The 14,078-nt window shown below is 42.3% G+C and overlaps 1 protein-coding gene across 1 annotated transcript in view; it reads left to right on the top strand.

Annotated features, from left to right (window-relative positions):
- Window positions 1–14,078, top strand: part of RAPGEF1 (Rap guanine nucleotide exchange factor 1) — an 89,866-nt gene that overhangs the window by 33,323 nt on the left and 42,465 nt on the right. Inside the window, exons 3-6 of the mRNA XM_082492723.1 lie at window positions 4,508–4,686; window positions 7,869–8,025; window positions 13,075–13,163; window positions 13,558–13,710. Coding sequence (XP_082348849.1) covers window positions 4,508–4,686; window positions 7,869–8,025; window positions 13,075–13,163; window positions 13,558–13,710 — 578 coding nt within the window. The remainder of the gene's footprint in view (window positions 1–4,507; window positions 4,687–7,868; window positions 8,026–13,074; window positions 13,164–13,557; window positions 13,711–14,078) is intronic.

Here is a 14,078-nt window from a genome sequence, read left to right as displayed (position 1 = left end):
GCCCTGCTTTCAGTGCGTGACTTTGTCCTCTGCGGAATTCTGCAGATTTTTCAGGGATTCTCAGGGTTACTTTATGGTTAGTTATAAAAGGCACTGTGTAGTATAAAATAAGAGGAACCAAGGCATGTACTTTGGAGAGCCTGATGAGACCTCCTTCCATAAGCATTTAAATATCTCATTATGGAATGTAGTTTATGGCCTGACACATCCTCGCCACATGCACACCCTATGGTTATGCTTCCAAACAACTGCCTGGGTTTGGGGTGTGATCCTTTAAAAAACCCCAAAACCCAGGCAAGCAAAGCCTTGAAGCTGGTCCAAAGATGTGCTCAATCTCTGACGACGTCAGCAGGGAGAGTCAAACAGATGCGTTCAAGCAGCTGCTGATTCCAGCACACTGTTCCTCAGACCCAAAATACTTCAAATCCTCTAAGAGATGAGGTCACCGCTCTTTCCCAGCGCAAACCTGGAAGTGTTATCTCCTCTGCCGTTGTGACCTGATTATGTAGAAGAGAGACTATCTCTGTAATAATACCGTTGCAGTCAGTTTTCAAGTGTAAATCTAAGCCAAAAGTTAAGAACAGGCGAGGTTATTTATGATAATTCAAAATCTTTCCCAGTTGTTGTAGAAAGGCTCATCCAATGTGCAGCACCAGACGTGCAAACTTTTTTAGATTATCTCTGTTGAGGATTGTTGTAGCGTTACTGACAGCAGTCAGGGAGATACAGTTATCTTATGCTGTGCGATGTGCTTAACACCCGGAGAAGTCGCTGCAGGGCTTCCTAACGCTATTCTGCACCATCAGGTGGAAGATGATGAGGCTTCTATTTCCCAGGCTGTAGGGTCTTTTTTCCCCAGGAGGCTGTGGATATGCTTTCTAGGGAGCCGAGCACCTTGTGTTGCTGACTGCTACTAAAAAATACAAATAAAAAAAATAAATCTGGGAGTACTCTTTGAAGGCTTTTAATTCCAATGGTGTTTCAGGATGGGATATTGAGATAATTTAGAGGCCTTCCTTTAAGTTGATATGTGACCACATATTAAATAAATTAGAAAATGAAGAGCCCTTTTCAAAATGCAAGTATAGCAAATATATATAAGCACGTTAATAATAGGTGAAGTTTTTGCTTTTCTTTCTTTTCCTAAAAAAAATAAATACAAGAGGATTTACTGATAAGGCATGCTAAACATGTAAAACATTTTTATGTACAGATAGGGATTTTTTATATTGGGAAACAAAACACAACAATTTTTATTATTGTATATGATTATTTAAGCCATGTACATTTTTACACTGTGAAATATTGTTGGTTTCTGGCTCATTCCATATCTATTTTAATAGCTACTATCCAACTGATGAATTATTTGGATGTAGTCAGGTTGTTAGCTTTGTGGGGAGGGAGTGGAGAGGAGGATACGCCTGGATTGTCACCAGGTTCTCTCACTGGAATACAGACATCAGTTGACAAACGGGAGATTTTCTGTCAGAAGACACACTTGACAAACCAAATATTATCCTTTCCTCCCTCTTAAGTCCTTAAGATGCTATTTTTATACTCTCGAAGTGGATAATCACTGTAGAGCAGAAATAGCAATACTAAAAAGTAATGCAAAATCACTACGTGTAATCTGAAGTTTATGCTCAACCCATGCAGGCATCTTCTTCTCCCCTTCCCCTTTATACCTAAATGTGGACAACGTAGGGGCAGCTTTTTTCAGAGCCTCCTTTTGTCCTCCGGACCCTGTCTTTGATTCTTATCATAGGTCATATTGTAGGAACAGTAATGTCTTTCAACACTGTATGCAAAGTTATAATAGGTTTTTCACTGCCGAAATGCAGGGGGAAAGGGACTGTTCCAGCTTTTGTAATCAGGTATATTCGGTACAGCTCACTGTAACCCTTTCTGGGTCGGCTGTATCTCACATGATGCATACGTAACGATTATTTGAGGGAAGACTTCAAAAATCGTGCAAAAACATCTGCATGCGTCAGGCAGGCAGGGGAGCTGAGACGATGTTTTCCTGAATGTTGTTTGTCTCATTTAATGCCCAAAAGGGAAATGGGTGAAGCAAGTGGTCCTGCCGCCGCAGCAGCTCCCCCAGTCACCGATCTGCGCTCCCGCTGGGGTGGGGTAGCTGCTGGGGCAAGTTCACCTCCACTGAGAAATGAAATGAGAAGTTACTTCAGGTCCTCTCTGCTGACCCAGAGGGGTACCACTGCGTGTTTACTTTGGCTTTAGGGACACGCTGAAATGTCTGGTGGAAGAACTTAATATCATTAGTCTTGTGAGGTGCAGACACTGGAATAGGTTAATATCCACCCCTCCCACCACGTTATTACTCCTTTCTCTAGATTTATTGCTGCTGTTCTCAGGCCTCAGTGAGTAAAGTACTGAACACGAGAAACTTCAGCCTTGTAGCAACAACTGACGTTTATGTATCTGAGCTTTGCAGCAGAACCTGCAATCCTCTGTAGGATGTGTAGGCTTTCTTTGGGTGTGTTTGTGTGCACGTGTATACACACGTACATACAATACCTTTGGACCTCAGAAAGGGATTCATAAAACGTGCTCTTAGGGAACGTCACTCAAAGAGCAAAAAAGGGCTGGGTCCCAAATAGTGTCCGGTCGCTGGATCTGCTTGCCTTGATGCGCTCAGCGGAAGGATTTGTGTTTCCACTTGTCATTCTCAGCCCAAACTCTGAGTCAAGCCCAGCCCTCCTGTGCACCGGGAGAGTGTTTAAGCTATTAAGTCGCAAGTCTTTCTGCAGGAAACAGTTGTTGAATGAAATACAATCAGGAACTGCAATCCACATTTTTTCACTTCTGTTTGAGAGCTCTGACCACTGGGCCATAATCATATTCACACGGGGAATATATGGGCACACTCGTCCCTGAAATGTGTGGTCATTTCACGTGAAATGCAAAACCTTCACGGGAGGGACTGAGCTTCTCCATATGCTGTAGTAAACTGTGCAGTGGTGAGGCCACATGCCTGAAAAATGGGAAATGTCATTTTTGACATCAGCGAGTTGCCAGAATGCTCCTCAGCAAGGGACATCGAGGTGGCTGTGAGGGGCAGCTCAGGTTCTGAGGTGCCTGGCAAGCAGTGTTGTCAAAAGAGGAAGCAGCAGCAGAGTTTGGGCACTTCCCAGATGAGACGGAAAATGACAGGGCGGTTTGCAGATCTTGGGTTGGGATTTCGACTTCTAAAGTTGGAGCTAGATGGAACTTGGGACTCTAATCCTTTTATGCAACTGGCCCCAAATTACTAACCAGTGCTGCCTAGAAATTGTTCTTCCTAAAACCTTTTGGACTGCTGGCCTGATAGTGCAGAAAAGCAGCAGTTTAATGGCTGACAAGAGTATGGGGAGCGCACAATGCCCATAGGTCATTAATTCTTGAAGCTGCATTTACTGAGGAGATAATGGATGAAACCTGACCCTGCTAAGCTCCCTGCTCCTTTTCTAGCAGTGCTCAGTAGTTAATTTAAACCTCACTTAGGAACTACTTGTGGCATTGAAAGTCCTCCAGGCATACTCTGGTAAACTTTAAGAAAATATCCCTGTCTAGAGTGCCATCAGGATATCACGTATCACTTCTGAATTCCCTCTTCTAGTGTTGGTGATGGCACGGAAGTTGGTGACCGCAACTCAGCTTTATTCCAATGAATTGTTCCCTTCTGCAACATTCATTCACTGATGCCAAAACTTAGCTTTCACAGTCTGTCCCCATGTGAGTTCCCTTTTCCAGCAGCATCGCAAAATAACTGAGGTTGGAGACTGGTCGGGAAGGAGTTTTTTATTTGTGAATGGAGAGACAAGACTGTAGACCGCTTTCATACAAGCAGGCGTACTGGAGTCAGCAGAATTAACCAGAATAATAAGGGTGAACACCACGTATGTCATTGAAACTGTCAAGGATGGGTAGGAAAATGGAGGCATCTATTTGGATTGTTCTGGAGTTTGGAAGTTTTTCTGCTTGTGTTGGGGGGTTTTCTCCTCTTTTCTTTTTCCCTTCAGCTGATGCACTGCATTTACTGACTGAAAAGACCTTTTGCTAGCGAGATGTGCTTAAGGGTTTTGATTGTATCAGAGGGGCAACTCTATTAAAATCAGTAGTTGTTGCTTCCTTTCTTGCATTATCATTACTGTCTGCACTAGGTATACTTTTTTCTTTCACCCTCCCAGTTTGTGGTGTGTGTTTCAAAGCAGTGCCCTTCACGTCATCAGTAGTGTTAATCTTGGCCTAAAACTGATTAAGATTAGCCTTCAATTTGGAATGCACATAATTCAGAAAGTTAAAGTGTGGGTGCAATTGTGCACTGACTGTTCTTTTGAAAGAGTAGTAATTCAATTTAAAAGTGTTTGTGGTAGAAGGGTTTTTTTCCCGTCCCTGTGGAATGTACCTGATTGGTGTCGCTGTACTTCAGGTAAGATAAAGTAACCTTGCCCTTAAAAATCCTGAAGTTTTAACAACTCTCTCTCCTTTTTTTCCTCCTTTTTAGAATGTATCATGGCTAGAGGAAAAGGAGAAGGAGGTCGTCAGTGCATTGCGCTACTTTAAGACTATTGTGGACAAAATGGCAGTTGATAAGAAAGTGTTAGAGATGCTGCCGGGCTCCGCAAGCAAAGTGCTGGAAGCCATCCTGCCCTTGGTGCAAACCGATCCACGCATCCAGCAAAGGTAAGTTTCCTTCTCGGAAGGAAGGCTAAGAAACCCTTCTTGGGCTTTGGGACTGTGACAGACCAGCAGGCTCCCAGCTTCTCTCCTTCTTGGGTCTGAAGAATCGCATCGCGCAGGAGACAGGAAATGCTGCAGTGGCTAACGAAGTGACTGCTATTTTTACTAATTATGTGGCAGTTTTCAAACATAATTTAAAAGCAGATTCCCTGCCGCGAAGAAGCCCGTGCTGTGGAAAGATAAAGCAAATCAGAATGGTTTCAGAGAGGCGGAAGGGCTGATTCTTAGCATAAACTTGGAAATTCATCATTTACTAGCGGGAGACTCTCCTCACACGCTATACTGTTTCTGCAGTTCATGATGGTATCCTAAAACCTAACAAATCCATTAGGTTTTACCTGAAAAAGAGTTTATCTTCAGAGTAATCCCTTTCTGTGCTCAGTTTATCCACCCTGATATTAGAGAAGTCTGAGCCTGCACTCTTAACTGCTTTTTTGGATTCTACTGGATCAGATACAGAACAGAAGTAAACAGATGTACTTCAGTAGATTAACCAGTCCAAGTTCATTCCTGTGCACTCTCAACAGATTATTTGGTTTATGTTTTAACAGATTATGTGTATTATGTTTTAACCAGTTAGACAGTGGGTTTGAAACCAGAAAAGAAGTAGAAATTTGCCAAAGCAAAGCTCAGCATGGATTATAAGAATTTGTGGAGCTGTGAAGCCATAGAGATATAGCTGCTGTTCGTCCCATAGATGCTGGAGCGATTGATTTACACAAAAAAAGCAAACATCATTGAATACTATGGAAAGAGCAAAATTAGCACAGACAGAAAAGCACAAAACTAGGCAGAGAAATGCGGGTGTTTGGTTCCTGAAATCCTGCCAGTTTTTGCACTGTTCCTATTTGTTTTCCTATTAAGAATCTCCAAAATTTTTGTTTCAAGGTGCTTATTTCAGTTCTGGTGCAAGGAAGAGTTACAGTATGGTTGAGACAACAGTAGGGTGCCAAATATTTTGCAAACAGAGATGCTTAGCTGTGTTTGGTCCTAACACCTAGGCCAGGGTTGTGTCTGACTACAAAATGAAGGAGGCAATGGGTGAGCATCAGAGCTGTGGCTGGAACAGGAGAGATCCAATTTAGGTTAGATCTGTAGAACTACAAAGAGCAATAGGTGTTAGAATGGGGACATGCACCAGGCTTCTGGACACAGACATAAAAGTTTCTTCAGTTGCTATCGGGTTTCCCACAGCCGTTAAATTCCTGACAAGCACCTGCTTTCACTTAATAAAAGAAAGAACGAACTTTCCCCTTACACCAGCAGAACATGTAAAATGTCAGCAAATATTTTTAGGGTAGTACATGTTATCTTTATAGTCACTTGCTTTGATTTATGTATCCACTGGGTGTTCACTCGGTGATATTTCCTTCCAAGAATATATTTGGAAATAAATGTCAACTAAATGGTCTTCGGCAGCAACAGTATTTCAGACAGTTCTGTTCTTCAGATTTCTTATACCTTCTTTCTTATTAGTGAACTCCTGCAACCTAGACAGTTGGATATCCATATTTACCCACGTGAGCAGAATTCTCATAGTAGTCAATGGGGTTTTCTACATAGTCTCTCTTTCTGGAAATAGTATGTATTAAAGCACAGATCCCGTATGTATGTTCTGCCTTGTTTAGCCTCACAGAAGAAAAGGGGATCTGGCATTCTCAAAAAGCCACGTCCTTTCATGCCTACCTTTGCACTTTATTTCTTTTGAGTAGTAGCAGGGATGCTTTTGATAGCAAATTCCCCCCAAGAAAAGCGAGCAAGACTTGTGTCAGTGTGCAAGAAAGCCCTACGATTATTGTTGGACTTTTTTTTTGCTTTAGGGGAAGCATTTGCATCAAGGAAAAAAGTAATTAAATCTAGCACAAAATGGGCTTTCAATTACTGCCTCTTTAGAAGGAAGCAGACTGAAGATTAATGGCACAGAAATCAAAGCCTTAGAAAGAGAAGGGGGAGGGCCCTATTTAGGAAATATCTCCTACCAAGCCAATTTAATCTGAAATTAGAACAAATGGCTAACAGTGTTCTTTAAAAAAAAAACAACAACCAAACAAAAAAAAGTATTTGCCATTGTTTGTATCCCCCTGGTTGTGGCTTGACAATAGTTCTTTCCCCAGTCCTGCAAACCTCATTCACCGAAATAATCTCATTGAAGCTTGTGGGCTCGATTCTCTTCTCACAGATAATGAAATTACTGGAGTTAAGCCAGTGTAAAATGGATACCAGCGAGAACTGGGGAGATTTGGAACACTTGTATCAGTAATGATTGCAAGATTACACCTTCTCTTATCTGTTTATGGTTTTGATGCAGTTTGAAATCGATTTCACTTTACAAAGAATTGTTGAAGCGTTGCCATCAACAGTACTGTTAACACACCTTGTTTAGTAATGAAGTAAGTGTTTTCAGAATGGCCGGGAAAATGCCTGTGAGCACTGTTGTTACAGTGAACTTTTATTTAGAGTTGTCATCCTTCCAAATTTTTTTTCCCCTTCAGAACAATAGCTTCAATTCTGTTTCTCATTAAAAACAAAACAAAGCAACACCCTTCCTCTTCCAAACCTGAAATTCATTCAGTTCAGTTTCTGTAAAGAAGCAGGTTTTAATTACATGTTTTCAGGCATTATAAACTGAGGAAATGATTTGTAAAGGAATGAGTACAGTCAGCTCTCAATTATCTATGACATTTTTGGGGAAAGTTAATAAGGAAGAAGGAAAGCATAGATAATACTGAAATAATATAAATCAGACTTAAATACAGGACTTAAATATTTTACCTTTGAAGTTAAGGCACAGAATGGACCTGTAAATTAAAAGGGAAAGCACGTTCTTTTTAGCATGGCTGTGTTAACCTGCAGCACAGCTAATTCGTTCCCAGTTAGCTGGGAAGAAACAGTTGATCGTACCTTCACGTCATCCCATTTGGTGCTGGAGAATGGGAGAGCAACTGCGGTGGAGGAGAGACCCGGGCTTTGTCACCTGCGAAGCACAAATTCTGAATGTCAGAGAGAAAAGGAGAACAATCACATATTTTTAACAGTGTGAAATTTATTTTAAATCAGGCACTCTCATAACATCTGATAGTATCTCTATAATTTTGTTTTGTTCTATTTCCTCCCGTGCCATCCAGTTCTGCCATCTCGTCCTGCTATAGCCGTGTGTACCAGAGTCTGGCCAATCTGATTCGCTGGTCTGATCAAGTCATGCTGGAAGGTGTGAATTCAGAAGACAAGGAGATGGTGACAACAGTGAGAGGTGTCATAAAAGCTGTTCTGGATGGAGTCAAGGTAAATGAGACAAATATTGTAAATTATACTATATAAAAGATATAATAATGTATTTTAGAAGAGATCTAGTTGAATGAGGTTTTTAAGTGCAGGTAAAATATAAAGATCTTATTCTTACCTTCCATAAACTACCTCTTGAATCAACTGCTCCGTAAGTGAAATGATCCTGCTCGGTGCGCTGGTTAAAGACTGGCACAACAGTTTGGCTATTAGTGTGCACTTCTGAAATGCTCACCCTAGCATTTGGATGAATTGGAAGAAACAATAAGTCTTTATCGAGCATTGTATTAAATTTTCAGCAAGTCATTCCCAGTCTCCCATGCAGATTACAAGACAGAGTTTTCATATTTTCTGCCTAGGCAAAATAGAATGGAAATGCTCCCTGTCAATGCCCACAGAGAATCAAAGACTGCAACTCCATCTTTTAACATAAATTTCAAGGGGTTTGTCAGTGATACATCACTGCTTTCAGCCATCGGATTAGGGCGTGGAACAGGTGATGAGCTAAGCTCAGTTTTCTGGAGATTAATTTTACATAACTAATGGGAACGTTTAACAGAAACCTTTGTGTCCTTTGTGAGACTTGCTTACAGCAAGTCCCCTCCCTGCCCCACCCGGGGAAAGCTGTTGGCTTTCCTTCTACCTCCCGGTAAGCTTTTGGCGCCCATTATTTGTGTTTCAGAGGCTTGTCTCTGGGCTGATGGCCACGGAGGGTGTTGGTTCAGCTGTTCTAGCACTGCAGATAAAAGTTTGCTTGAGCTGGGCTCAGGGCACCAGCGGAGAGACATCATACCTCCTGGGAACCTTATTTTGCGAACTATTTTAACTTTCGCTAAAGTTAAGCCTCTTTCATGAGCAGGGCTGAATCTAAAGGTGAATGTTTAGATCAAGTACAGAAGGAAAGTTGGGGTAGAGTTTTAAGAACTGCAGCAGGTGTTTCACCTGGATTAGTGTATCGGGAACGGGCATCTTTCATTGTGCTCAAACTCAGCTTAGTTTTTCTTAACTGGACCTGAATGCAAAAATGAAGTAGATCTCCCAAGGTTTGGCTGTCACATTTTTAGGACTCTTGATGTGGTGTTTGCATGCTCTGAATATCTCTTTAATGTTGCTCAAATACAGATACTAAAATCTGCTATTACTTATCGAGCCTTTTAAACCAATATCTTTGAAACAAAACATTCCCATCACCTAAAGAAGACAGATTTTCCAGGATTATTTTTGCACATTATGCCCTTTAACTTTAAGCTCCAGATTTGAAAAGTAAAGCCGGTCTTAAATTTGCACAGCAGGATGGAGAAAAAGAGTTTAGAGTAAAGTCTCAGCTGCTGTTAGTGTTGGAATTCAGCAGCAATTTGCAGTATGTGAAAATCTGCGCTGTGGTATCTGAGCTGTAATACCCCAGCAAATAGCGAGACGGTTCACTCTGTTACCGCTGAATGAATCTGCGCAATCCCGTGGAGAGCCGTGTTATCACCGGATGCAGGACACAGCTGTGTAGTCTCGTTGCGTGAGACTTGGACACCCACTGTCCTTTCACGTTAGGTAATATTGAAACCCCCGGTACCTGTTGCCTTCCAGCCAAAGTAGTGTGCCTCTGCGGAGGGGTGGAAGGTCTCGCCATCCACCACGCGAGCCAGCCCAGGCTGGAAGCGATGCAGAAGCATCCATACAGTGCTAAGCCTGAGCTATTGAGCCCTGCTGAGCAGCAGGGCTATATCAGTCTCTACTCTGTTGTTAGGCTAAAAGTTATTTTGGCCTTCCAGTTGGAGCTGGCTTATGTCTGGTCAGCTTGGAGCACGGTTAGAGCAGATGTGTGGCTGTCTGGGTGGATGCGAACGTGTCTGCCCATCAACGGGTCAGCATTTGAAAGTGGCGTGTGCTCATCTACTGCATAGTGAGGAACAAGGTTTATTTTAGAAGGGACGAGATCTGGAAGCAGAACTGAGAAGTTGGACACTTCTCTGCTGTGGAGAGCGTTTTTTGGTTTTCTGGCAGATCACACCAGATCCGCTTCCACATTTCAGTGCTTACTTCCCCCTTTATTTTGAGAATTGAACATGAAGGAGTCTCTTGTTCACTTGTGTTACTTGCTGGTTTCATCTCAGGTTTTAGTGCCTTGCAAGGCATATATAAAAAGAAGAAAATATTCCTTGTTTTGATTACATAACTTCCTAAAAATCCATCTCATTTTGGAATTTCCAGCTTGCTGAAGTAGCATAAGTTTGTAGAGAGGCTTTAATTATCTCTAATTACTGCTGCAGGAATCTCTTTACTTGCTGATAAGGAGTAGCATAATGTGCATCTGGCTCGGTTGCGTGCTGATTACCTCTGTGTGTACACTAAAGATCTTGGCTTGATTTTCAAATGCTAATTCTCATTTTGGGGTTAGTAGAGAAGAGAAAAAGTCAGAGTCCAGGGAGAATCTGGAGATATTTGTCAAAGTTTAGAGGATAAAGCGATCCTCTCACACATTGGCAATCGTAAGTTGTCTTGGTGTCTCTGGTGGGAGGTGTTTGGGGTTTTTTTCACAGCCGCAATGGTTTGAATAATTCTAAAGATACTTTTGAGCCAGATTCAATTGGTTTTCTCCCCTGTTGTAACCTACGCTCCCATATGGTGGACTAGCCTGTGTCCATTTACAACGGGCAAAATAGGAAAACTGAGCACTTCAGCCCCGAGTGTCAGGGGCTCATCAGCACCGCAGCACAGCTGCACCACCGCAGGCTGCGGCACTGGCCTTGGCTTGATTTAAGGTGTGAAACATGATGAAGAAAGATGAGGAAAATTAAATGTTACATTTTCCCTTCCATGGTCCTTTCAGGGGATGTTTAAGGAGTGTTTTGGCTTTTGATTTGAATGCCCATACATTTTATTTCCCTTATTGTGCTCTCAACACATTGTGTGGAGTCACTGCTCTTGCTGGTGAGTGCCCGATAGCCCTGCAGGGTCCAACGCTGAGTCCATTAAACTGCACAAGAGTCTCAAGAAACCTCTTCAGCGGTGGAACCTTGTCCAGAGGGCAGGAAGGTGGCAATCAGTTGTGTCATCGCTCACTCCTGAGAGTGACTCGGAGCGTGGTGCCAGCTGCAGCCAGAAAAGTCAGATTGTGTCACTGTGTGATTTCCAAATCGTCTGATTTACAGAAAAGCCTTCTTCAGGATTTGTAGGTTCCCAGGTCCAACGGTTGTTTTTCCTAGTGATGTTCTGTAAACTTTATAGGGTAATTTCTAAAGTCTGAAAGGAATAGCAAGTTTTTAATTAAAGATTGTTCATCCTGGAAGAGAGGATGAAATGGAGGAAAGTACATTTTTTTAAAAAATAGTTTCTGTTGAGTAACTGGGGTCACTCAGCAGAGAAGTCCGAGGTCAATTCAGTGTCTGTGTTACCGCCGTAGTTCTGTGATTGAAGGGTCTTCATTATTTTACTTTTCTATATACAGTGTAATGTCCATTACTGCTGTGGAGCTGAGAGATTGTCAAAAGCCCTGTCCGTCTGTTGTTCCTTCTTGCAGAGTATTTCCCCGTTGGGGGATGTGACCCTCCTTGGAGGAGGGAGCTGGCCAGGCTGGTCAGCTGTGGTCAGCTTGGTGCTGGGCTTTTTCTCATCACTTCTCAGAACATGCTGTTCCTCGCCAGGCCTCTTGTCTGTCTGTCCCAGACAGGAATATCTTCATAGCATTAGCCCGCATGGACATCTGTATGTGCACTGTTTATGCTCTCTCTTCCTTCCCCACATGTGGGATTTTCCAGGACAACTTCTGGAAAGCTGAGTGTTTTGTCATGTTTTTGGTTGACGTGGTATACATTATTTTTGAGCACAATCTCACAACAAGAACGTAAGTAGAACGTCAAAACCAGTATCTGCTGCGTTGGACACTTGGACTGCCTTTGCCATCCTTTGCACATCCAGTGCAGTACTTTATTCCTCTCGTTGTGCCTGTGTTGACACATAGAAGTTCGGCTTTAAATAGAGCCTTATATAAAAATACAAGAACTAGGATGTGTCTCTTCCTCAGAAGGATGATGACGATGACATTCGTGTTGGAGTTACTGCATTGAGAGAGCAATGACAGTTGTTTCCAACCTCAACAGGCATGGACATGAAGATGATACTGGAATGATGACACTGTACTTCAGGCTGCTTTAAAAAAAAAAATAAATAATTCAGAATTGATCCCGTGTAGTTTCCTTTGCATAATATGCTGGGAAGCCAATACTGTCAGGAAGCAGTGCCAGTTTTCCAGCCTGCCTGTAAGAGGGTATGTGTTTGTATCTGTGAGCAGTAGATCTATTTGTCGGCCTTAGACATCCATAAAATGTTCTCTCCATCTTTCTCGTGTGAATGATTGTTGTTTTGACTGCTGGCAGACTTGTAGTTTGGGATTATCATGCCCTTATCTCTTTATCCAGAGCCTTATCTGCCTATAGCAGATACACTACAGTAGTTCCTTGAATGATTAAGATTTCCATTGCTAACATTTTAAAGATGGCTTCAAGGGAAGCAGTCCTCTTAATTAAGGGGTTCACTATTTAATTTGTTGGGCATCTTACAGAAAATTTGCTTTTTGAAACAAATACATGCCTGCTTATAAAATACAAAGAATTTTTATATATTTTTTTTTTTACTGGCTAGGTGAAGTATTCCACTATGTAACACATATTTATGTATGTAAAGTCAATTTGCCATTTTCTAGGGTGATGTGAGGATTGGAACACGTTTGTGACGACAGAGGAAAGAGGAAGCACAGCAAAAAGACACATATGCGGCTTTGTGCAGAATCCCCATAGGGCCAGGGATTATGAACTTAACTCAGATATGGCTAAACTACTGCTGGGGGCAGGCTGCTCCTGAGAAGCAGCAGTGCATCATTGTGTGGCTCTGTACCCGATTTGCACCCAGCTCAGCTCTCTGTGTCCGTGCCATCGTTAATCCATACCCTGGGTAACTAAGGGTTTACTGCAGTAGCATCCCTTTCTGTGCTAGGATGTTTGAGTGCGGCATTCAGCAAATAACGATTGTTCTGTTTTTCTTCTCTGCATCCATCAGGAGCTGGTCAGACTCACGATCGAAAAGCAGGAACATCCCTCTCCCACAAGCCCAGTTAAACCCAGTTTACCAGCATGTAAATCTGACAGGTGGGTCACTGACAAGGATTTCTTCTGTGTGCAGGACAAATACAGAAGGGATAATTTCTGGCTATTGAGAGTTGAATTAAAGCATTCAGTTATTCTTCACAGAGGGTAGCGTAGTGGTTTTTATGCAGCCTCATCCATTACAGTGGGATCACTTAAAGAGGACAATATGCTATGATAGGGAAGATACCAAAATCTGGCAATGAAACATCACTTGGCCATGAAACATGCACATTGTATTCTGCATATACTTGGAATTCCACCTGCAGATGCAAATTCTGCCTTCTGCTGTAAGTGCCTCTCATATTGCATATAATTTAAAATATGTATTAATCTGTCAGCCTGCTGCATTCCAACTGTGTTTTATGATCTACAATCTGTATTTTGCTTGTTGCAGCCCATCAGAACTTCCCCTTACAGACCGAGAAATGGAGATCCTCAACAAAACAACTAATATGACTCAATCCAACGAGCTGCTGACTGACTCCATGGATGAAGAAGTTGCACCTCCTAAACCCCCTCTGCCTAGTATTCGTGTGGCAGAAAACAGGTAATACTGGCCAACCAGCTGAGCTGACTGAAGAATACCAGTGGCTCTTACCAGCTTTTTGTTTTTTAAACAATCTTGGCAAAATGTGCACAAGAGAGGTCATGAGGACGGTTAGTGATGCCTCTGAATTTCCAGTCCTCCAGAGTAATTCTTCCCTACTCCTGGACTCTGTTTATGACTGTTCTCTCTGTCCTGTTTGAGCTGTACCCTTCATTATCGGTGTTTTCCTTTCTTTTTGTGCGAGGATAGTGCCATGTCCTGAGATCCATGCATGAGAGGCATCACATAAATGCCTAAGAACCTTATTTAAAACTATATACCGCACCGTACAATGGCGTCTTGTGCTGTTGTATCAATGGGAAATGTTC

Source organism: Vanellus vanellus (assembly GCF_965231255.1).
Source record: "Vanellus vanellus genome assembly, chromosome: 18".
Taxonomy (NCBI): Eukaryota; Metazoa; Chordata; class Aves; order Charadriiformes; family Charadriidae; genus Vanellus; species Vanellus vanellus.
This window is presented reverse-complemented; position numbering and strand designations above follow the sequence as displayed.